Below are 25,741 nucleotides of genomic sequence, written 5' to 3' on the forward strand. Positions count from 1 at the left end.
GGGAACCTCTGCAGAGCGGGGCTCTTCAGGATCAGGCCCCAGACTTGGTTCAGATGCCACCTGAAGCAGAGGATCCGGCGCAGACCGAGACTCCTCCAGTTCCGAGCCTGAGTCCCAGGCCATCACTTGCACAAACTCACGCATGCCCGCAATCCGGCCCACAGAGGGATCTCTGTGGGACTGATCTGGCCTAGGCAAGATAAACCTTGCTGACCCCTGATCTAATCCAACCCGCTGCAATGTAGGGATCTTTTGCCCAACATGGGACTTGAACCCTCAACCCAGAGATTAAGAGTCTCATGATTTACTGGCTGAGCTACCACCTATCAGCCCCAGACAGCATGGCCAATGATCAGGGATGATGGGAATTGTGGTCCAGCAACTTTTGGAGGGCCACAGGCTGCACAACTCTGCTGTATGTTGTGTTTTAGCTCTGCATTAATGTTTTAGGACTCTTTGCATTGCATTATTAGGGCTAAGAAAGTCCCATAAGTTCAGGACATAAGAAAAGCCCTGCTGAATCAGGCTGCAATGGAATGAACTCTGCTCAGCTCTGGTTTGACAAAGGCTGGGTTTCTGAGCAGTGATCTGTCAATGTTTTATATTTGGGTCTGTTTATAACAAATGGTTCCATGTCCAGAGAAGCTTGGTGATGAGATGTCTGATAACGGTACAGTGGCACCTTGGTTTAAGAACAGCTTAGTTTATGAACGACTTGGATTAAGAACGCTGCAAACCCGGAAGTAGGTGTTTCGGTTTGTGAACTTTGCCTTGGAAGCAGAACATGTTTTGCTTCCTGTTGAGTGTGCTTCATTTGTAAATTGAGTCCCCCACTGCTATGGGAAAGCAAGGCTTGGTTTAAGAACACTTTGGTTTAAGAATGGACTTCTGGAATAGCTTAAGTTTGTAAACCAAGGTACCACTGTACCCAGTTAATTGATAATAAATAAATAAAATCCAGGGGCATTCAGGAATGCGGCTCATTGAAGACAGACCTGGCTTCACATCCTGTAATCTGAATTCTGCTGAACAGCTGAATTCTCCTCAGGGCTTGATTGAAGAGAAAGGTTTGTATCATCCCTAACTGGTGTGAGCTAATTTAGGGAGGTGAGTGCAAAGGGCAGTACCAGTGGAACGAAGGGGAGTAAAGTAGGAGTTTGTTTTTATTTTAGAGAAGCTAACATATGTCAGAGAGAGCTGACAAGGATATTCACACTCATGGCTCCCTTTAGCCTCTAGAGCTCTTGGAGCCAGGCCCAAATCAGATGAGGTCAAGCTAATGAAATTAGCCTTTTGTTCACTCTTGCTTGCACGAACCGTGGAGTGCACTCCGAGGAGGAGGTCTAATCTCAGGAACATGCTCGGAGCTTGGCATCCTCGTGGACCGCTGGGATTTCCCACCAGCCTGAGAGACAGTTTGTGACTCCGGTGCTAGGGGTTATCTAATCAGGAGGCACCAGGCCTTGGGAGAGAAAAAGAGAGCCAAAGGCTGGCCCTGCCATTACTCAAGCATAGTTCTGGCATGGTCTTGTTGCACTGTGAAAGGAATTCTCTCGGGTTCAGACGTAACAAGCCTGTTCTGGTAAACCTGGGGCCTTCCAAGGTACTTGTTCAATTTTGTTAGCTATAGCTGTCAATGTCCAAAGTCCAGCTCTGGTCTCAAGCGGTTAATGGTGCAATCATCTACATGTCTACTGAGATGTAAGCCCCATTGTATCCCATGGGACTTGTTCTAGATAAGGGTGAATTTGACTGGGTACATGGGTAAATGCAGAGTTGAGGAACCTGCGGCCCTCCAGATGTTCCCGGACTACAGCTCCCATCATCCCTGACTATTAGTCAAACTGGCTAGGTCTGTTGGGTGTTTTGGTTCAACAGCAACTGGAAGTAAAAGCTATGGTTTTCCCAGTAGTGATGTATGGAAGTGAGAGCTGGACCATAAAGAAGGCTGATCGCCGAAGGATTGATGCTTTTGAATTATGGTGCTGGAGGAGACTCTTGAGAGTCCCATGGACTGCAAGAAGATCCAACCTATCCATTCTTAAGGAAATCAGCCCTGAGTGCTCACTGGAAGGACAGATCATGAAGCTGAGGCTCCAATACTTTGGCCACCTCATGAGAAGAGAAGACTCCCTGGAAAAGACCCTGATGTTGGGAAAGATGGAGGGCACAAGGAGAAGGGGACGGCAGAGGACGAGATGGTTGGGCAGTGTTCTCGAAGCTACCAGCATGAGTTTGACCAAACAGTGGGAGGCAGTGGAAGACAGGAGTGCCTGGCGTGCTCTGGTCCATGGGGTCACGAAGAGTCGGACACAACTAAACAACAACAACAACAACAATGCATGCAAACTCTAAAGCTGCAAAACAGCCTTCTATGCACACTTCCCTGGGAATAAGTCCCATGGAACATAGTGGGCCTCACTTTTGAATAAGCTATATACATTTGTGCTGTAAGTCATCATGAAGTGCCTGACATTTTGCAAGCTGCAGCTACTGTGCTTCCAACCGATAATAATACACTGTAGGACAACCCTGGTTTCCTACTATATCTTTAACAAACCAAAGAAACATCACCCTCTTGGCTTTTAAAGAAGCAGAGGATGGAGTTATTGCAGAGGAAATGAATAGACCACATGCAAGATGGTGAAGGGCAGATCACTACCAAAACCCACAGATCTTCAGGCACAGCCTCAGGCTGTAGGCACATGTTCTTTGCACATTCCCCTGCAGAACAAGTAATTGGTGCTGGCTTTGCAGAGATAAGAAAGTTCCATAAGTTCGGGACACAAGAAAAGCCCTGCTGGACCCATCCGGACAAGTGTCCTGTTCTCACAGTGGCAAACCAAAAGCCTATGGGAAGTTCTGCGAGCAGGAGCTAAGCGAAAAAGCACACCCTCCATTTGTGACTCCTGGCAACCATGAGTGTAGCCAAGGGGGCGGGGGCGGCAGCTGCCCACCCTCTAAATCAAGTAAAACCATAGAAATACTTAAATAACTGACCAATCACATCGGTTCTGCCCCCCCCAAATCCTGGCTATGCCCATGCTGGCAACAGGGCATTCAGGGACATATTGACTCCAACAATAGGCTGATGTGATCCAAAGAAAAGCAGAGCGAGACGTTTGACACTAGCTGGGCTGCAGGAGTTGCCGAAAGGAGGTGTACAAGTTGCCGTCCAACTGCCTTAGGGACACTGGGGGAGGAAGAGGAGTGCGGGGGGAGTGTACTGCGCCTGGCAGCATGATCTCGGTGGGGTGCCATCGTGGCTGCCCCCCCGTGCTAGGCACCACGTCCCGCAGGCGGCGTGCCACATCTCCAGGACGCACACCGCGCCCCTGTGGGTGGCGTGTCATGTCTCCAGGATACACACCACACCCCTGTAGGTGGCGTGCCATGCCCCCAGGATGCGTGCCAGCCCTGCCCCCGCCTGCTCTCTGCCCTCTCCGATGCCAGAGCATGAAGCTCCACCACTGCTTAGGCACTCCACTCTGAAGTTGTGTTGGGTTTACGCCTTAATCTTTTCTCCTCCCAAAGATGGAATGAGTATAGCCACAAGGCAGCAGAGTTTTAGGACCAGCGTTTTCCTTTTCCTAGATGGGCTATTTTCCCAGGGTGATGAGCCCCATTTTGCCCTCATTTTCCTCTACAGCTCGTGCAGAAACTGCCTTCTTTGTGGCCAGGAAAGGGAGAAGGGTGGATTTTGTGTGTGTGTGTGTTATAGTGCTAAGGGTCTTAGCCCTCTTTGTTTTTCACAAGTCGGTTGGAGAAGCTTTTTAAACCCTAGGGTCACCTTCCCTTCTGGGCAACTTTTTTATTGGGGGGTCACTTATCAGTTGTAGGTGGAGACTAGGAATGGAAGGATCAGTCCGTTTTGGCTCTCTCTCTGTTTCTCATTTTTCCACTTCTCCAGATTTCTGCAACAACTTCTGTAAATCCTCCTGAAAATTCTCCCGGCCTTTTTGTGCAGATTTCTCCCAGTGAACACATTTTTTGCTTGCATTCTGAGGAATGTAATACAACCTAACACAGTGTCTTTTGTCTGTGACTCTCACTGACATATTTATTTTATGCACATTTCCACCCTGATAGAGTATGCATTTTTGTAAACTTTGGGCTGCAGAACCGCATTGCAGAATGTGGAGCACTGCTGATTTTGAAAGAGGGCTGTGCTTCAGGTCTCGAAAGTGCCAGTTTGATAAATTGGCTTTAAACGTAAACTGAATCTGATTACTCCCCCATCTCTAGTGGGACAGAGGCAAAGTGGACAGAGCAATCCAGGCAAATCTTACCTTTGTAGTGCGGGCCAGTTTCTTCACACTCACCCACCCCTCTCTACCTTCCCCATCTGGGCAAACAAGTAGCATGGTCGAAGTTTCAAGGAGATGCTCCAGCCAGGCAGAAATGCTCAAGCAAGGTGCAAAGCAGGGCAAGTGATGGGTGTGGCTCAGGTGTGCGGCTCAGGTGTGTGGATGTGTGGTCTGAGGAGCATCCCAAGGGCCAAACAGAGAAGCTCAGTTGGCCTCATTTGGTCCCCCAGGCCTGAGGTTCCCTAACCCAGTCCAGCCAGTTGCTTGACAGGCAGGGCAAGATTAAAAACGGCATCTTATCTGCCCCCCTCCCTATACCCAGTACAGGGGAAAGCTATGCCTGTTGAATTTCTGGCACATTCCCCACAGCATCAGACAGGCGTCTTCGCTATGCGCCTTTCAGCACCTGCTAAAAACATTTTTTGTTCAGACAAGCCTACCCAGGCATGTGGAATGCCTCTGCATGCTTTAATCTGATATTATTTTATTGCCATTTTTTAATGTTTTAAATAGTTGCTGATAATTTTATATTCTGATATACGGTATGCTGATCGTGTTATTGTCTTATTCTCTTTGTAAACCACTTTGAGGGTTTTTTTTTAAAAAAACCAACCACCACGCAAGTAGAAATAGTTATGAAAGAAATAAACAGCAATCCTAGCAATAGCAAATGTGTTTTCTCAGTTTGGATGTTGGAAACTGAAAACTGCAGCTAATGCGAAACAGGAAAGTGCAAGGGAAGTCACACATCAGAAATGAAGCGAGTAGGAAAAGTGTTCCTGCACTTGTGGCTTGTTTCTGATCTTATGAACCAGGGGTAGCCAATATCCCCTGCAAATTTTGTAGACTAAAACTCCCATCATCTGTGATGGCAATGATAGTTGAGGCTGATGGGAGTTGCCTAAACATTTGGAAGACACAACGTTTGCTTTCCCCTGGTCTTAACCATAGTATTCTGTTTGCCCAAATTGTCTCTCCAAATTTTGGGACTACAATTCCCATCATCCCTGACCACTGGTCCTGTAAGCTAGGGATGATGGGAGTTGTAGTCCCAAAACATCTGGAGGGCTGAGTTTGGGGATGCCTGTTCTAGGTGGTACTCTCTCCTATGCAAATCCCATACAAATTATTAGGAATTAGCTATCAGTTGCTTTTGCCCAGGGATAGAGAACCTGTGGCATTCCAGGTGTTGTTGGACTCCAATTCCCATTTACCCCAGCCAGCACGGCCTGTTGTCACAGGTGATGGAACTTGTAGTCCAACAATATCCAGAGGTCCGTCAGTTTCCCATCCCTGTTTTTGCCCAATTTGGTGTCATCCAAAGAGATTTCTATTAGCTGATTAGATTAACTTGGCAGGAGCCACCAACAAATGAGTAAGATAATGGCAATGGCACAGCCTCCATAGGGGAAGATGTGCAAGGCCCTGCACACCAACACAACTGTTTCACTCAGGAAGCAATGGCACAAATATGCCCCAGTGTGAAGTAGAATCTCTTCTCCTAGACCCTATAGCTACTATATGCAGCTCAAGTAGCTTTGCGGCTTATTGCTCATGCAGCTTTACCAGAAGATATGGGATTTCCTAGCTGGTCTCCTTAAGAAGAGTAGGAGGGATTCAAGCTAAGACAAGGTGCTGAAGGTTCTTTCTTGGACCGCCTCGTCCCTAGAGGTCTACAGAAAGGAATCACCCCACAACCCACTGCTTCCTCTCCTCCCCAGCACCCCTCCCACCAATCATTGGGGTCCGTGACTCACCCCGTCCATTCTGATTGGGCCGGTAGATGCTGCCCACGCTGACCCGGGCCTGGTTAACACCTTGGCTGTCTGGAATCTGTTGGGGAGGCTCAGCGTTCCGGATGGGAAGGTAGGGCTCTGGCCTAGGCACCCCATGGGGGTCTAAGGGCCGGAAAGGTGGCTGAGGTTCCACGTTGCGGGGAGGGACGTAGGGTTCTGCGGGCGCCTCTCCAAAGGGAGGGTACTGCCCTGCCCACGGCTCGTTCCCATACCTGGTCCCAGCACTCACGGGGGACCCCGAGTTGATGTGCAAGTTGTCTGCCACGGGCACCCCTTGCCCCACAGACTGCTGGTTCTGGGCATAAGGGTCCTGGACACTTTGGTCATAGCTAGTCCCAGTGTCATGGTAGAGGCTGTGCGAGTACCTTCGGTCTAAGCCGTCCGAGGGCTGTAGCTGTTGGGGCACAGGGACATAGGGTCTTTCCTGCGCAGGGTAGTATCCTTGGGCTCTGTAGGGGTTCTGCTCCTCGGCATGTTCCTCGTATCTCACCCTGGGCTGGAAAGGGTAGACGACCCCAGCGCTGGCTGCAGCTGCGGCGACAGCACCCCCTCCGGTTCCTGTGGCGCGGTAGTAGGTGTAGCTCTCGTCGTACGCACGGGGGACCTGCGGGTCGTAGGCCTCATATTGGTTGGCGAACGGTGGCTGTGGCTGGGGGTAAGAGGCCTGCGGGTAGAGCTGTCCAAACGAGGAATGTGCAAAGGAGGAAGAAGAGGAAGAGGAGCCCACCTGACGCTGCCGATAGGTGGGCGTCCAGGGACGTGGAGAGTTGGAGTGACCGTCCCCGGTGGCCCCATCCCGCCAGTTGTCAGGGACCTGGCCGAAGCCAAACGGATGCCGTGTTTGGCCCCGGATGGTATCGGATCCTGCCCGGACTGGCAAGGTGGGAGCCTGCCGCCGGGTGTTCCCCGGGACCCTTCTGCTGCCTTGGCTGGCGGCAGCATCAGCCAGCATGACCCTTGCGCTGCTGTCTGCCCTTGTGTGGCTGGCCGGGACATACTCGGAGCCTGAGTTCAGGAGGCTGTACACTCTCCCGTTGTTCTCCCACTGGATCATCTGCCTCCATCGACCGGCGTCTACGTTGCTGCCTTGTGGATGTTGCCCCCGGACCAGCAGGACAGCCCCAAAGCCCATCAAAGCCCACAGGTCCCAGAAGCTGAGAGGTGCCATGGTGATGAAAGGGATCAATGACCTTAATGGGTGTTTTTGACGGGAGGAAGTCGTGGAAGAGCAGCCTGGAGGGCCTGTGGCAACAGCTTGTCCCCTTTCTCTTTCTCCGCTGCCTTCTCCTCTTCTTTAGGTGAATCGGTCTCAACTCTGTCCATTCCCTGTTTGTTTGAAGCTGCTCCAGGGGTCTCCCGCAAGCTTCATGTTGAGCTTGTTGGAGGAGAAAGAGAAAGGGAGAGAGGAAGATGAACGAGTCTCTTGAGAACTCAGGAGAGCCTGGAAAGTTTTGTTCCTTGCGTATTACTTGCTCTTGGTCGTCGTCTTCACGTTGCTGCTTTGCCCATCGCAGGGGACGCCAGTTGATCCTGCTTACTCTTGGCTGAATGTCTTTGCTTCTGGTCTGAATGAATAAGCAACAGGCTCCGAAAAAATGCTGGGAAGTTTCAGGACTCTTTTGCGAGTGTCTGGTATGCAGGGTCCTAAAAGCCGCCCACTTTTATTTTGTTAGCTTCTCAGTGTTTCCCCACCCCCACTCTCAAAGCACCTCGACCAAACGGCTTCAGTTGAATGTTTCAAAGCAAACTCCGTCTTCAGGGATAACAGTGAACACCCCCAAAGAACTAGACAGAGCAACTGAAACATGTCCTTATGTTTTGCCAGGCCATGACAGAAGGGCAAAATGAAGCCCTCAGGATTATACATGAATGTGTACATGCACACACGCAACATACCCAGAAAACACAGCTGAGCGTGGGTTTTCCAGCATGGCAGGAAACTTTGCTCTTTATTTGACTCTTGTATTCAAGGTTTTTTCTTGGTTGGAGGTAAAGGGAAAGGGTTGAAGCATTGCTATGTAGGAGAGATTCGTTGCTGTGTCAGACAGCCATGGGGTACCTGTGGTCATTCAGACATTGGTGAACTCCAGCTTCCACCAGCCTTTTTGCCCTGATGACCAACGGCACATGCAACCTGTATAGATGGAATAGAGTAGATGCAGTTTCAGCAAGGGTTTAGGATTGCATCACAGGGAACAGGGTCCCATGCTGCCCTGGGTGGATGTGAATGGGGCCCTCACAACTGTGCATTATTTGTAGGCCACGGTCTCAAGACGTTAGTCTCTGCCTATGATTTTATCCCAGATTTGAAAGCATCACATTCTTAGTGCGTTGACGCTTCTCAGGATGGAAACCACCCAGTTGTGCACAGAAGAAATATTGCAACCAGGTGTGTGTTTTTGGTCGTCGAATTGAATTTGAAGATTGTACCTTGGGGATGGAGGAAACTATGGAAATCAGTCGTCGTGGAGGAATGAATCCGGCATCAATAAATATGCTGCTGTAGCCTGAGGGGAATTTGAGGGGCTGACATAGCTGGCTTGTTTATAGAATATTCATCTGGGAGGGTTGGCATTGGCCCAGATGTTCCTGAACATTATTACTAAGAGCCCAGATTCACAATTGACCTTCCCTTTCCTGACAGAGGCTGCTGAATCTTTAATGTCTGAGTAGGAAATGAATTGTACCGCCAGTTTCCTCCTTCTGTCAGGAAACCACCATCACCACTCAAGGCACTGGCAAAGGCTGGAATGGAGAAGATTTTTGCAGCCCAAGAGCCACATTCCTTCATGGAGAAACTTCCAGGAACCACATGCTGGTGATCAGTGGGACCAGAGGCAGAAGTGGGCAGAGTGATGGGCAGGGCACTTGTAGAATAGGCTGCTTTCCAGCCAAATAAAAGTTTGAGTTTTCTACAGCCTTGGTGTTATCAGCACCACCCTTGAAGAAATTGAGTCACCCAGGCCGCATGTATTCCCATGCAGAGGATGTGTGATGACACTGGGGTTTATATGAGCCATGCCCTGCTCATGCCTCCATCACATGCCATTTGGTAAGTAGTAACAGGCATCACTTGGCAAGGCTGAAGAACTGCAAGCAACAGGAGCCAGGAAGAGAGAAGGAAAGATTAGATACCTACCTCCTTTTGTTCAAAGCCTGAACAGCATGGGGGTAACTTATCTAAACAGTCATCTTCAGTCAAATAATTCTTCCCATATACAAAGATCTAGCTCAGGGGTCCTTCTTGGGAGCCCACCATTAAAGATCTAGAGGTTTCCCTGGGAAGCACAAGAGAGGCTTTCTCAGTGGTGGCCCCTTAACAATGGACACACCCCCTTTAATAAAATATAGTTTCCAGGATTCTTTGGAGAAGCCAGGACTGGTATAAGAGGGCTTTAAATGTATGGTGAAGTTGCTGGGCATTTTGCAAAGCACATTGCCAGTGAGATCTCCAACCATCCATTGCCTTAAATATGCACCTCTCTAGATATATAAATTAGCATATGCAGATTTATGTCAGGGGGCTGTACCCTGATTCTTTCAAGTACTTAGCCAACACCCCTGTGAGCAGGCTGCTGTCCACAAACCTGTTGGGCCACAGCTGTCCATACACTCTGACGTGAAAACTGGTTTCTGGTCTGGGATCTGCCCTCTAAGACCAACTGCTTGAAATGCCTTAATGCTTAATATATATATATTTCTTCCTCCTGGGAGGGTGGGGAGGAAGTTGGTTGGCTCAGGCTGAGATCTTGTTGGGAAGTGGCGCTGGGAGGGGAAGAGAATATAGATGGCAAAGAGAGGGACTGAAAAGGACTGGCTGGAGCCTGTGAGTTTATCCAAGATTTTATTTCTGGCGAGTGCTGCCTGCTCGTGACATCAGCTCTGGTATTTCCAATCCCTGAGGGGAGAAAGGGGGGAAGGGGAGAGGGGGGAAGAGAGAGGAGGAGGAGAGGAAGAGAGAGGGGGAGAGAATAAACAGGAAAATAGCACACAAGGGCACCAAGTTCTTTGGGGTCCTGAACGCTGAGCTGTTGTTTGGCCGAAGGATCTCATTGCCAGCAACCCACTCCAGGGTGTTAGGAAACCGGTGGCCTGACAAGGCCTTCCCAAATGCGCTCCATTTGGCCTCCAAACATCTCCCTCTTCCCTTTGCTTGAGCTGGCCCCATTCCCCCGCGCTCAAGCTGAGAATTGGAAGCAGCAGGGGGAAAATAAATTAAAACACGGTCAGAGTTTAAAGATACAAAATCCTCTTGTAACATTTTCTTTCAACAGCCGGGCTCCCCATGTAGTTACACAGGACACAAGGCTCAGTTGACTGCAAGTGAGCCTGAAGTTTGGGGACGGCAGGCAGGCAGAATTCCTGCCTCTGAGGCACCCCCCCCCAGCTGATGGAAATAAGGGCACGCTATAATGCCCCTTAGTCTCGTACTGCAGATCATTTTGTGAGCCAGATCTCCCATTCATGGATGTAGAACCTTCTTCGGTCCAAGGTCCGCTTTCCCTTCAGGGCAATTTTTCAGGGGCCACATGCAGGGGTCAGCAAACTTTCAGCAGGGGGCCGGTTCACTGTCCCTCAGACCTTGTGGAGGGCAGGACTATATTTTGAAAATAAAAATAAAAACGAACAAATTCCTATGCCCCACAAAGATGCCTTTTAAATAAAAGCACACATTCTACTCATGTAAAAACACCAGGCAGGCCCCACAAATAACCCAGAGATGCATTTTAAATAAAAGGACACATTCTACTCATGTAAAAACATGCTGATTCCTGGACCGCCCGCGGGCTGGATTTAGAAGGCGATTGGGCCGGATTCGGCCCCCGGCCCTTAGTTTGCCTACCCATGTGCTAGTGGCAGTAGGAAGGATCTAATATAGGTCTCTTAAGATCCAAAACAGTTACTATAAATATGGTCTTTCCTTTAGATCACAGATGGGCACTTTTTTCAGGGCCGCATTTGCATCTTACATTTGAAGCCCTTTAAAGACTGATGGCTTCCTCCAAAAAAAATGCAGTTTATTAAGGGTGCTGAGAATTTCCAGGAGAGCCATATCCCCCTGTTCCCTGGGAAGGGGGGTTGTACGTTAATCTGCTCTGGGAATCATAGTTCTGTGAAGCGTCGTCTGCCGAGCAAGACGAACATGGGGTGGCGGGTGGTGTCATTCCCTAGGCGAAGTTCTGACTCAGAGTAAGGCAGCGTCTTATGTTCCTAAGGAATGCGGACAGCTTGCTGACCTAATTTTGCTGACAGGAGAAACTCAGCCAAGAGAGTGAGCAAGGAGGTTCTTAGAAATGGGAGATTTGCCTCTGGGGAGCTGGATCTTTCAGACTGTGATGTGTGGAGTCCAAAGTGCTGGAGGAAGGGCTCCAAGCCACTGTGAAGTAAGTTATCAGGGGGAAAGGTGGAGTATAAATATGACAACAATGACAACAATAGGAACAACAACAACAACACGAGCCCTTCTGAATCATACCAAAGGCCTGGGGTGGACTTGAAATCTACAGCATGTTATTCTTTGCAGGAGAACTATTTGAAAATGATTCATAGGTGGTCTCTAACTGAGTAGGCTTGCTAAGATTAACAAGACTGAATCAGATAAGTGCTGGAAATGCAAAGAGGTGGAGTGAACATTCTTTCATATGTGGTGGCCATGTAGAAAGGTAAAAGGGTATTGGGAAATGATTTATAATGAATTGAAAAAAATGTTTAAAATTACTTTTCCCCCAACCCGCCCCCCCGAGTCCTTTCTGTTGGGGATAACTCAGACTGCAATCCCCAGGTGTCAGAAAATGTTATTTATATATGCAACAATTTGGGCTGTGTTTTATTAGCCCCAAAATGGAAAGTGAGTGAGGCCCCAACCAAAGAAGAATAAACAGCTTAAGTTGACAAAATATGTGCAACTTGCAGAGTTAACATGTGGAATAAGTGAGCAAGAAGAAATACGTTTAAAGAAGATTGGAAAACGTTAATTGGGTATACAGAAAATAACTGTGTACAGCTGAAAACGCTATAGTTAAAGCTATGGTTTTCCCAGTAGTGATGTATGGAAGTGAGAGCTGGACCATAAAGAAGGCTGATCGCCGAAGAATTGATGCTTTTGAATTATGGTGCTGGAGGAGACTCTTGAGAGACCCATGGACTGCAAGAAGATCCAACCTATCCATTCTTAAGGAAATCAGCCCTGAGTGCTCACTGGAAGGACAGACAGATCCTGAAGCTGAGGCTCCAATACTTTGGCCATCTCATGAGAAGAGAAGACTCCCTGGAAAAGACCCTGATGTTGGGAAAGATGGAGGGCACAAGGAGAAGGGGACGACAGAGGATGAGATGGTTGGACAGTGTTCTCGAAGCTACCAGCATGAGTTTGACCAAACTGCGGGAGGCAGTGGAAGACAGGAGTGCCTGGCGTGCTCTGGTCCATGGGGTCACGAAGAGTCGGACACGACTAAATGACTAAACAACAACAACAACAAAATAATAATGGAAAAGTGATTGGTGTATATACAGCCTGGGGTGGAAAAACCTTTTGAACCTGAAAGCTATATTCCCTTCTGGGCAACTTTCTGGAGGTCACATGCCAGTGATGGGTAAGGCAGGAGGCAAGAGTGGGTAGAGGCCGAAATGTGATTTGTAGCTTTCTACAGCAGGCTGGTTTCTACACACATGCATTCACACCTCTATCCTCCATCCATGCAAGCAGAAGGCATCATCAGAGTTCAAGGATGTGTTTCACCCAGAGGAAACCCCTTCCCCAATATTTTTTTTTTGGGGGGAAAGTGAGTATGAAGCAAGACCTGGGGAGGGTCTGAAGAGCCGGATAGAGAGGCTTGCAAGTCCCCATCTGCACCCGGGACCTGGGATTCTCCCTCGTTCCCCTGCCTGTGCTAAAACATCCTTGGTTCCGAATATGGACACTGACCATGTTGGAAAGGATGGTGCACTAGCTAGTGCCGTAATCCAACAGTTTAGTCCAGCTGGTTGAAAGATCCATCGATGAGAAAGCAATGGCTGCCTTTGACAGGGTGGGACTTCTTTGTTTCATCCTGGGCCTGCCCTGATAACATATCAAGCAAGCAGGAGGGGAATTTGAACAGGGAATCTGTGAAAGAGAGTGTCCTGATGGATGAGTGCCCTTTGTGGGAAGGTCTGCAGCTTGCACACTAGTTTGAAGTGCCCTGAGCGTGCAACCCTCCTTCTCCTTCTCCTAATAGCTGGCTTCCACACACAGAGAGGAAACGATGAGTTGCCTAACTTGGTTAAGAAGAAATAGATTAATTATATCTCCCTTTCCTTTTGTGAAAGGGTATGGAAGCTAGCAATCTGCCTGCCAGTCAAAGGATGCGGAAATGATTACCTTTCAGCTGACTTTGGGCAAGGTATCCATTATCCGTTGTTTACTTCTCAGAGACACAATGGCCTCCCCGCCATGGATGCCTACTTGAACTCGGCAGGAGCTGCCGTCAACACTCTGCTAAGGTATATGGCTGAGCATAATGATACCTTTGGCTCAGCTTTCTGTCACTTTGGAAATGAGTCCCGATGTTGCAACAGACGAAAAGTTATCTCCTTTTTGTTTGTTTGTGGGTGAGCCTATTTTCAAACAGAGGAGGTGGGGAGAGGGAGGAAAAGGTTGGGGTGCCATTGCTAAATGAGGAATTCTCTTTCTAGCTCATGTTGTAGTTTACAGCTGGGGTCTTGGCTATGTTGGCTAACAATCTGACACACACACACACACACACAAACACAAACAAATATATATACAGTGTTTGATCCAAATGAGAAGATTGAATTTGCACCCCAAAAACTGTCAATAGGTTTAAGCTGCAGTTGTTGTTGTTGTTGTTGTTCTTGTCTTCGTGACCCCATGGACCAGAGCACTCCAGGCACTCCTGCCTTCCACTGCCTCCCGCAGTTTGGTCAAACTCATGCTGGTAGCTTCGAGAACACTGTCCAACTATCTTGTCCTCTGTTGTCCCCTTCTCCTTGTGCCCTCCATCTTTCCCAACATCCCGGTCTTTTCCAGGGAGTCTTCTCTTCTCATGAGGTGGCCAAAGTATTGGAGCCTCAGCTTCAGGATCTGTCCTTCCAGTGAGCACTCAGGGCTGGTTTCCTTAAGAATGGATAGGTTTGATCTTCTTGCAGTCCATGGGACTCTCAAGTGTCTCCTCCAGCACCATAATTCAAAAGCATCAATTCTTCGGCGATCAGCCTTCTTTATGGTCCAGCTCTCAATAATAGGCAAATCAGTCCATTTCGGGTTTTTTCGGTTGCTCATTTGTTCCAATCCTAAATTCAGTTCCACATCTGATTTTTAATTTAGTGTGAACTGCATCCAATATACACCTTTTAAAATGCAACTTTGCCTAATATACATGTTTTGCAAGTGAATATAATATAATGCATTTATTGTATATTATCTTCACTAATATAAGCATTTTTGGTAAATAAAATTTTGTTGTATTTTCAGCAGGGACAGCATACCAAGAAAGAAAGAAAGAAAGAAAGAAAGAAAGAAAGAAAGAAAGAAAGAAAGAAAGAAAGAAAGAAAGAAAGAAAGAAAGAAAGAAAGAAGACAGTGAGAAGACAGCAGAGGAGAGCAAAATGGAAAAGGGAGAAAGAAGGAATGAAGGAAGAGAGAAAACCACATAAAACTAGATTAAGCGACTTCCCCTGTTCCTGGCATGCACACTATAAAACTCAAAGTAAAGCAGTAAACATCTGGATCACCACAATTTCAGTAAACACAGAAGAAAGGAAGCATGTAGACAGCATATGACATTCAGTGGGTGATTCCAAATATCCCAAGCCTGAGCAGATGGTTGTTGAAAGTTTCACTTTATACACACTTGACCCTAGTTATGCCTTTTTCTTCACATTACTTGGCTGGGGAACAGCACGGCAAAGTTCAGAGAAGTGTGAACCCAGGCAGCTCCCCATTTACACAGGGGTCACATTCCGAGGCCCCGCACATTTAAGGGACATCGCGTATATTTGAGACACCATTGGAAAACCCTGCAGACGCCCTCTAAGCCTCTGTTTGGCATCCTGTGTTTCATTTCTTGTCTTTTGTTCCATGCTGTTCTTTGTAAACTGCTATGACCTTTTCTGATCAAAAGTAGTATGTACGTCCTTTAAATAATAACAAAGAGGAGAAGACACAGTTCTTCTTTGGCGATCCCTCGTAGCTGAGCAAAATTGTCTTCCCTGAACACGGTTTTAACAGTGAGTCTGTAAGTGACTGTGGAGGCCAATTCTGGATCCACACGTCCTTCCACAGTGGGGACATAGGTTTCCGGGCAGGAGTTGATCACGGTGAGGGTTTGCCAAGCGTGCTTCCCTCTTAGCATGTTTCTCCCTTTCATCCTGAGTTTGTGCATCTTCAAAATCCATGACACTTTTGGTAAAGGCTGTTCTCCAACTGGAGCGCTCACAGGCCAGTGTTTCCCAGTTGTCGGTGTTTCTACTACATTTTTTTAGATTTGCCTTGAGAGAGTCTTTAAACCACTTTTGTTGACCACCAGCATTACACTTTCCATTTTTAAGTCTGGAGTAGAGTAGTTGCTTGGGAAGACGATAATCAGGCATCCACACAACATGACCAGTCCAATGAAGTTGATCTTGAAGAATTGTTGCTTCAATACTGGCGATCTATGCTTCTTCCAGTACACTGGCGTTGGTTCGCATTAGAACTGGCATTAGAAGACACAGTATGACGCCGAAGGTCAGCTGCTGGGAAGCAGCAATAGGGAGGGCTGTGTTGCTTCCATACCTCTCTTGTGACCTTCCCAGAGGTGTCCTGTTGACTGCTGATCAGGGTGAGGAACCTTTGAACCTCCATCCCATCATGCCTGACCATTGGCCATCCTAACTGGGGTTGATGGGAATTGGCATCCAACTACATCTGGAGGGCCAGAGATTCCTCACTTCTGGACTAAATTCTTACCCAGAAGGGCTCTTAAGACATTTTGGTGGGAGCATGTTGGTGTCAGCATCCTTAGGGCACCAAAATGCCAGCTGGTTAGCCCCCAGCTGGATCATGCCCTTCCAGCCATGATGATCCCCCGATCTCTGGTGCGACATAAATCAGCGACTCAGACTTCAAAAGCCTGAGCATGCTATATTAGCAGAGCATACTGAACAAACAGAACAGGCTTGAGGCTTTTGGAAACATACTAACAGCTAAAGATTTATTAAGCATAAATCAGGACAAAGAAAACATGTCGTCTCCCTTTCTTCTCCTCAGAGAGACAGAGAAAAGCAAAAGTTATACACACAATGGAAGTTCCCAGCAGACTGTGCTGGAATGTAAACAGACATGTCACACGTAATAATCCCATGTCTGCTCCTTAAGGTGGAATGGAAATTCTCAACAGATGGTACAGTAATTGTGTATCATCTCAATTATGATCCTTGGGCTCCCCTGCTTCTGAAAATTCAGCTTAGTTTGAGTTTGAGGATCTTAGCCAGTCCCCTCCCCAGGGGACAAGGAGCAGAATGAATTCCACCAGGGGTGAGTGTAAGTGCAAGCAGAGACGAGGCAGAAAAAGGTATTCCACTGTGCTTGTTATGTGTAATGGCTTTCCCCTATACAGCAACCTTTATAAAACGCAATTAAACTGGGTAATGAATTGAAACAAGGGTGGCAGGACCCTTGCCGCTAGCCCAGCGTTGATTTACTTGACTAGCAATATCCATGACTGCTAATGATTACGGATGAGGTTAGCAAAACCTGGTCATAGACGTGGTCTCTGTGGCTGAATTTGCCACAGCTGAGATAAGTCTCACAGTGCTTTTTCAAAGGAAGAGCAATTCTATACAGTGGTACGTCGGGTTACATACGCTTCTGGTTACAGACACTTCAGGTTACAGATGCTTTGGGTTACAGACTCCGCTAACCCAGAAATAGTACCCCAGGTTAAGAACTTTGCTTCAGGATGAGAACAGAAATCGTGCTCTGGCGGCGTGGCGGCAGCGGGAGGCCCCATTAGTTAAGTGGTGCTTCTTGTTAAGAACAGTTTCAGGTTAAGAACGGACCTCCAGAACAAATTAAGTACTTAACCCGAGGTACCACTGTAGTTCCTAATTTATTTATTTTTTTAAAATGGACATTTTCTTTTCTCAGTTTTAAAATGCATGCATCGACAACTGGATAAAATGGATAGCTTGAAAGCATTACAAACCAAGAGTCCTGTGTCCCCTTAAGAAGTGGTAGATTTTATTATGGCATAAGCCAGCCTTAGGGATGCGGGTGGCGCTGTGGGTTAAACCACAGAGCCTAGGACTTGCCAATTAGAAGGTCAGCGGTTAGAATCCCCACGATGGGGTGAGCTCATGTTGCTCTGTCCCTGCTCTTGCCCACCTAGCAGTTCGAAAGCACGTCAAAGTGCAAGTAGATAAATAGGTACCGCTCTGGCGGGAAGGTAAATGGCGTTTCCGTGCGCTGTTCTGGTTCGCCAGAAGCAGCTTAGTCCTGCTGGCCACATGACCCAGAAGCTGTACGCCGGCTCCCTTGGCCAATAAAGTGAGATGAGCGCCGCAACCCCAGAGTCGGCCACGACTGGACCTAATGGTCAGGGGTCCCTTTACCTTTTAAGCCAGTCTTTGCCTACTGGGTGCTCACCAAATGTTATGGATTGCAGTTCTCATCAGCTCCAGCTGGTATAGTTCAAAACATCAGGAGGGCACCAGGTTGGCATAAGGTTCCATGGCCACTTCAGTGGACTGTAAACTGTAAAAGCTTATGCCACGATAACTTTTGTTAGGTTTTAAGGGGTATTCAGTCTTTTGGTTGATTTTGCTGCAATGCACTACTGGGAAAAAAAAAAAACTTTCATTCATTCCAGAAGCTCAAGGTTGCATTCATGAATTTCATGGGGTTGGACTAGAGGAATATTAGGGTGCATTCCAGCTCTACACTTCCATGATTCTATGGTTCTTCCATTCCCCATCTTATCCTCACAGCAACCGTGTGAAGTAGGTTAGGTTGAGAGACAGTAACTGGCCCAAGGTCACCCAGTGCCTGACTGGGGATTTGAACCCTGGACTACCAGGTCCTAGTCTGAAACGCTAACCACTACACCATACAGGCTCCAAATGTCACACACATGTGGAAATTTTAATACAGGGTACATGGATAAATCTTTGATTTTGCATAAGTCAAATATCTATATTTTCCACTGATTCCCCCCCCCCATCCTTAGCATTCCTCTTAAGATTGTCATTAATTTTAATCTGCAGCTGAATTTATTTGTAATAAGCTATAAATGCAACTTTATTGCTCAAATGCAGCCCTGTTTAGTGAAGAACTGATGTTTATCTGTTATAAATTGGTTCTGACTGCAAATAAAGGGTCATTAGAGATTAGAAGTTTAGTCAGAAAGTAGTGGTCAGTTCCAGCTAATTAGTACAGTATCAAAATACTATATATATATAGTATTGTGCGCCCATCTCACTTAAGAGGCCAGGGGCCAGCGCTGTCCGGAGACACTTCCGGGTCACGTGGCCAGCGTGACATCGCTGCTCTGGCGAGCCAGAGCCGCACACGGAAACGCCGTTTACCTTCCCGCTGGTAAGCGGTCCCTATTTATCTACTTGCACCCGGAGGTGCTTTCGAACTGCTAGGTTGGCAGGCGCTGGGACCGAGCAGCGGGAGCGCACCCCGCCGCAGGGATTCGAACCGCCGACCTTTCAATCGGCAAGTCCTAGGCGCTGAGGCTTTAACCCACAGCGCCACCTGCGTCCCAAGGAATATATATATATAGCCAGAAATAGTATCCATGCCTCTCTTCAAAAGCATTGGCTATTCTTCTACAATTCTCCATGACATATCCATATCATGAGCATGGATTTTCAACTCTGACAAATATGAAAGACCAGAGAAGAGAAAGGCTTCTTTGTGTTGATGAGAAGAAAGTCTGTTTATCTCAAATTAGACCTAATATAAACGAGATTACCCTGCAAAAGCAAGCTCATGCCCCTCACTGAGTTTGCATGCATACCTAAGGTGCATACGTAAGAGGCTCATTTATAATTATATTTTGGGAGTGATTCACGTTCTTATGTTGCTGCATTGTTTTATACTTTCTGGGTGTCCCACGATCGTATTATAAAATAGCTGTGTTCGATGTTATAAACCAGGCACTGCTAGGAGTTGTTTCTGTTCGTTTTTCAATAAAAAAAATGGTGTGGCACAAGCAAATTTTCATTCTGAGAGTGTGGCCCAGAGGAAAACAGTTTGAGATCCACAGGCCTAGGGAGAGTCCTGAGGGCCAGATGGAGCAGTTTAGAAGATTGCATTTGACTCCTAAGTTTGAGGTCCCCTGGCTCTGCTTTCTATTATTAGGGCTGGCATTTAGGGTTGGTGTTGTTTGGCATCTGCTACTGTCTCCCAGAGAGGGATGAGGGTGGCGCTGTGGTCTAAACCACAGTGCCTAGGGCTTGCCAATCAGAGGGTTGGCGGTTTGAATCCCTGCAACAGGGTGAGCTCCCGTTGCTCGGTCCCTGCTCCTGCCAACCTAGCAGTTCAAAGGCATGAAGTGAAAGTAGATAAATAGGTACCGCTCCAGCAGGAAAGTAAACAGCATTTCCGTGCACTGCTCTGGTTCGCCAGAAGTGGCTTAGTCATGCTGGCCACATGACCCAGAAGCTGTACCCCGGCTCCCTTGGCCAATAAAGTGAGATGAGCGCCGCAACCCCAGAGTCGGTCATGACTGGACCTAATGGGCAGGGGATATATCGATGGTATCTAACACTGAGTAAATTGGCTTAGGGCCTAGGGCTTGCCGATCAGAGGGTCGGCAGTTTGAATCCCCGCAATGGGGTGAGCTCCCATTGCTCGGTCCCTGCTCCTGCCAACCTAGCAGTTCGAAAGCACTTCAAAGTGCAAGTAGATAAATAGGTACCACTCCGGCGGGAAGGTAAACGGTATTTCCGTGTGCTGCTCTGGTTCACCAGAAGCGGCTTAGTCATGCTGGCCACATGACCCGGAAGCTGTACGCCAGCTCCCTTGGCCAGTAAAGTGAGATGAGCGCCGCAACCCCACAGTCGTCTGTGACTGGACCTAATGGCCAGGGGTCCCTTTACCTTTTACTGTCTCCCAGATCTCTTGGGGTTGGTTTCACTCTACCTGATGATAGGGGTCAGCCTCGCCTCTTGCCTAACTGTGGTTTCGAGTATTTTTAAATGGATTAGGCAAACTCGTGAAGCTGTGAAGATGGCAGGTTCAAAGGATGTAGGCCATTGACAATTAGCTGTTGGAGGCAAGAGCAGGAGAGGACACTGGTCTTCACTCATATCCTGCCTGTCCCATTAAACTTTAATTAGTTTAATGTAAATGCCCAGTGCACTTCCTTCTTTAAAAGTCTCACCACGGCAGAGGATTTCGCGCAGCAGCTAAGAAGGGCAGGAGAGGCAGCATCTTCCCAAAAAGGAGTCCTGGAGCATGCGGTTTGTAAATCAAAAATAAGGTTTATTTACAAAACACCAAAAAACAATCCTGGCGACGAACCACACATCTCAGCAAAACACACACCCAAAAGGAGAAGGGGAAGAACAAACAAACAGGGGGACTATTTATACAGACTCATGTTCCTGGAAGCCTAATGACCTCCAGCTGCTCAGTGATTAGAGCGTTTCTGCTACTCTTTTAACCCTTTGATAGCAACACCCCCTCTCGCTCGTAACACTGAGCTGTACCAACCTTAATACAAATTTAAACCTGAACAGAAACATTTATGAGATTGCGGACTCAAAGCTTTTGTAAAACCGTCTGCGAGATTTTCTTGGCTTGGACAATACTTTAGTTCAATTAAACCTTGTTTTACACTTTGGCATACATTTTGATAACGGATATCCAAGTGTTTTGTGTGCGCCTTGAATTGACCTGATTTAGCTAGTTTAATACAAGGTTGATTGTCTTCCCACACTCTGATAGGTAGGGAACATTCTCCAAACAATTCTTGTACCAGTTGCTTATAAAATTCCAGTTCTCTACATATATCTGATAACGCATTGAACTCAGATTCAGTTGAACTTAAAGCTATAAGTGATTGTTTTCTTGATCTCCAACCAATTAGTGCATTTCCAAATTTTATCGCCATTCCTGACACTGATTTTCTATCTGGTCCAGCATCTGCCCAACTGCTGTCGGCCCAACATTCAAGTTGTGTGCTGCCCTCTGCTGATAGTTTTAAGCGAAAGCTTTTGGTAGTTTGGAGATACCTTAAAACTCTTTTTACTCCTTGCCAAGCATGCATTGATGGTTTTTCAGCTTGTCTACACAGCATGTTGACAGCATATGTTATATCGGGCCGAGTCCACTGTGCAATGTGGAGTAGACTGCCTATCGCTGACTGGTAAACCCCGGGATTACAGAACTCTGCCTTTTGCTCAATTTGAGCATCCTTTGTGTAACTTAACTCCATTGGGGTTTTAACACCAGCACAGTTGTTCATTTTAAACCTTTCCAGCAACTGCTGGATTTTAGCTTCTTGGCTAAGCCAATAGTTACCATTTTCATCTTGCTGAATTTTAACTCCTAGATAAACAGATACATTGCCTAGTGATTTTATCTGAAACCTTTCTCCAAGCTTTGTGGCAAATTGTTGTGCAAGTTTATCATCCTTTCCACTGTATAATAAATCGTCAACAAATATCAAAACTGCTTCTTGTTCACATCCCGAGCCTTTTAGATAAAGACACGCATCTGCTGCGCTCTTTCTGAACCCCATGCTCTCTAGAGCATCGTTTTAGCAGGAATTCCAATTACGGGCGGACTGTTTCAACCCATAAATGGATTTGTGTAGGCGCCAGACCTGGTTTGGCTTGTCTCCTTCAAAACCTGGTGGTGGTGTCATATAGACTTCCTCCTGTAAGTCTGCATTTAAATAAGCCACATTGACATCAAAATGAAACAGCTTATTTCCCTTCTTAGCTGAAGAGGCTAGAAGCATTCTTAATGACTCCGATCTTGAAGTAGGGGCATAGATTTGAGAATAGTGAACACCTTTGCGCTGCGAAAACCCTTTTGCAACTAGCCGGGCTTTATATTGCAACTCTTCAGTAGTTGTGGGCTTTAAACGATATACCCATCGACAACCTACAGCTTGTTGCCCTTTCGGAAGCTCTGTACTTGTAAACACACCGAGAGACTTCATTGAAGCCATCTCTTTTTCCATTGCTTCCTGCCACTTTACGGCTTCTGAGCTTGGAAGCTGTTGTACTTCCATATAGCTTTCTGGCTCACACTGTGCCATATTTACGTATACACTTGTCACCTTAAACCGCTCTGGCGGCTTGCCCTTCGTGGCGCGTTTTGGCCTGCGCAATTGCTCCTCTTGTGCCCCCTCTGACCGTTGGCTGTCAGAATCTGTCTCAGACTTTATGTCTGGACGTGCCTCTAGGGATAAAGACCTCCGTTTAGATACCTCCCTTGGGCTTGGTGTTGCAGGTGACCTGCTTTGCTTTTGCTGTCTGCTAGGCCTACTGACTGGCGAAGTTGGAGCACTCCTAGATTCTGGCTTTTCTACCTTAGGAGAAGAACCTCGTGCCTGATCAGAATCTGCATCTGAACCATGTGCACCATCCCCTTCTGGCTCATCACTCTCTGGACTTTCTTTCTCAGCATGAATGCCTAAATCATCTCTCAAAATGTCAGGGTTAGCGTGTAAGTGAGTCCATCCGGACTGCTCACAAAAATCAGCGCTCCTACTGAGGACCACTCTTGTAGTATCCCCACCTGGGTCCACAAACCTCCAAGATTTGGCATGTGGTTCGTACCCGCAAAAGATGAGTTTCCTAGCCCTTGGACTTCCCTTTTTCCTTAACGCTTTTGGGATAAGTACATAGGCTTGAGATCCAAACACCCGAAAGTAATTAACTTTGGGCTTCTTCCCATATAAAGCAAAATAAGGCGTAGTATCAATTACCGAATTATATACTCGGTTCAGAATATGAGTAGCCGCCTGCCAGGCTTCCGCCCAGTAACTCTGAGGAAGTTTAGCATCAAACAACATAGAGTTTGCCAACTCTTGCAGAACCCTATTTTTACGTTCGGCCACGCCTCCTTCTTGGGGGGAATAAGGTGTAGACAGACGATGCTTAATTCCCTTTTTCTTAAAGAAATTCTGCAACACAGACCCGGTAAATTCTGACCCTCTGTCTGTCTGAAAAGCAAGTACTCTAGTACCGAATTCAAGTTCTACCGCATGAACCCAATTTTTAACTGTTTCTGCAGTATCTGCTTTTGTTTTGAGAGGAAAAAACCATGTAACCTTTGTTTTGTCATCCGAGAGACACAGTGCATACTTCGAACCTCCCATGCTAGCAACAGGCATTGGGCCACATAGGTCCATATGCACAAGTTGGAATACTTTGTCAGATTTCCTATCTGAACTGGGATAGCTGCATCTATGAACCTTCGCACTTTTGCATGCAGTACAATCCAAATACTTAGTACATTTGTTCAATTTGCACCCTTCTGATAATTCAGGTTGCCTTTTAACATACTGAAAATTAATATGCCCTAAACGGCGGTGCCATAAATGAACACAAGAATTATGGGTAGGCGTGTTCACACAACCAGCATGAACCTGTTCAACTTCATCTGGACTTGTCTCAAAATAATATAACCCATTTCTGCATTCCACCTGCAAAAGAGATACGTTATTCTTTGAAATAGTGCAAACCCCATTTTCAAACACAGTTTTAAACCCATTTCTATCAAGTTCTGACACAGACAAAATACACCCCTTCAGTCCCTTTAGCACGTAGGCATCAATTTCTGTTTGCAAACAATTTAAGAACACTGTGCCTACAGTCTCTAAGGAACGTTTAGTTGAATCTGCCATTGTCACAACTTTAGGGGTTAGCAAATGTCTGCAATTCTGCAAACGTACACTAGATGGCGCCACCAGGTGGTGAGATGCACCACTGTCGATCAACCAGCGTAGATTGCTGCCTTGGCCACACCCTTGCATCAACGCCATTGCTGAAGCCATGTGCTGTGTGCTGTGGGAGTAGCCACGACCTCCTCCTCTTCTTCGACGTCCCCTGGAACTCCTTGTCTGGTAACTAGGGGTAACGGCCTTGTTGCTGTCTTGACCAGGTTCACATGTGCAATTCCTGATTAGGTGGGAAGGGGAACCACAGCGAAAACAGTGTCTAGCTGCAAAAGCATTTACTGTGTGCTCAAACTCAGCATCAACGCTCTTAGGCACAGCATAACTCCCCTTTAAAGACAAACCTCTTTCTCTTTGCCTTTTATCCTGTTCATCCGCAAGCCGAGAAGAAATGTATTCAAGGGTTAATTCAGTTGAAGGCATAGCTTCCAAAGTTAGAGCTAGAGTCTCATAGCTTTTATCAAGAGAAGACAACAATATGTATGACTGCTGCTCCATAGAGAAAGGAATGCCCAGCTGTCTTAGTTGATTAAAGGCAGACACCATTTTGGCAATATGTTCTTTCACACACGCTCCCGGATGGAGACGTAAATCAAACAAACATCTTGTAGCATGGATCTTGGCCCCCGCAGTGTTTCTGGAATTTAACCGCTGCAGAACCGTCCAGACCTCATGCGTGTTCTTTAACTCAGAAACATAAGGCATTTGCTCTGGTCCCACTGCCAAAACTAGTAGACCTTGGGCTTTCCTGTCGCGTTTCTGTGAAGCTGCTGCTGCTGCTTTGGCTTCTGCAGACGTGTCTGCAGCTGCCTGTAAAGGCGGTGCTTCAGTACAGCTCCACAACTCTTTTGCTTGCAACCAAACCCTTACTCTAGCCTTCCAATCTTGCCAATTTTTCCCATTGAGTCGCGTAAACGGGACAGTAAAACTTTCCTGGGACTCTGCCATCCTCCCTGGGGCTTAGGAACGATACTCACACACCTGTAGACCGTCTCCCAGCTGCTGAGGTGGCTCCTTGAGGAATCAGACGTCTTCCAGCGAGTACAAACTGCGCAGTGCCTCTTTAAAACTTTTCTAGGCACGTTGCAGGACTCAAGCTGCTTTGAAGGCTTTCGTTGTCGGCAACCGCTTCTGTCTTCACTCCAGTCCTTGCATAAATCACTCTGAACTGCTCTCCTTATCTCCTTCTTGACGTACAAACAACCATAACCTGTCCCATTAAACTTTAATTAGTTTAATGTAAATGCCCAGTGCACTTCCTTCTTTAAAAGTCTCACCACGGCAGAGGATTTCGCGCAGCAGCTAAGAAGGGCAGGAGAGGCAGCATCTTCCCAAAAAGGAGTCCTGGAGCATGCGGTTTGTAAATCAAAAATAAGGTTTATTTACAAAACACCAAAAAACAATCCGGGCGACGAACCACACATCTCAGCAAAACACACACCCAAAAGGAGAAGGGGAAGAACAAACAAACAGGGGGACTATTTATACAGACTCATGTTCCTGGAAGCCTAATGACCTCCAGCTGCTCAGTGATTAGAGCGTTTCTGCTACTCTTTTAACCCTTTGATAGCAACATGCCTGTGGGATTTGCTATGCTCCTAGCTTTTAATGTCATCGCAGAAAGGAAAGGAGTCACTTCATAATGACACCTTGAGAGGTTCATAAGGCCACTGTGATAGGGCCTACATCCATGATGCCGTTAGTCAAGACAATGCTATTGCAAACTTGGGGGAAT

The 25,741-nt window shown here is 47.1% G+C and overlaps 1 protein-coding gene and 2 long non-coding RNA genes across 4 annotated transcripts in view; 1 reads left to right on the plus strand and 2 right to left on the minus strand.

Moving 5' to 3' along the window:
• LOXL1 (lysyl oxidase like 1) overlaps positions 1 to 7,777 on the minus strand; it is a 30,257-nt gene extending 22,480 nt beyond the window's left edge. The window contains exon 1 of one of the 2 annotated variants that reach the window (XM_081887691.1): positions 6,065 to 7,777. In XM_081887691.1, the coding sequence (XP_081743817.1) occupies positions 6,065 to 7,271 (1,207 nt within the window). In that variant the 5' untranslated portion in view covers positions 7,272 to 7,777. The remainder of the gene's footprint in view (positions 1 to 6,064) is intronic. The other variant, XM_081887690.1, reaches the window with a different exon arrangement.
• LOC309356370 overlaps positions 1 to 25,741 on the minus strand; it is a 251,904-nt gene that overhangs the window by 219,311 nt on the left and 6,852 nt on the right. The gene's annotated exons all lie outside the window — the stretch shown is intronic.
• Positions 10,757 to 15,270, plus strand: LOC309356391. The gene is made up of 3 exons (XR_014162753.1): positions 10,757 to 11,487; positions 13,412 to 13,585; positions 14,577 to 15,270. It is a non-coding gene; the product is annotated as an uncharacterized lncRNA (long non-coding RNA).

Source organism: Podarcis melisellensis (genome assembly GCF_964234715.1).
Source record: "Podarcis melisellensis genome assembly, chromosome: 14".
NCBI lineage: Eukaryota > Metazoa > Chordata > Lepidosauria > Squamata > Lacertidae > Podarcis > Podarcis melisellensis.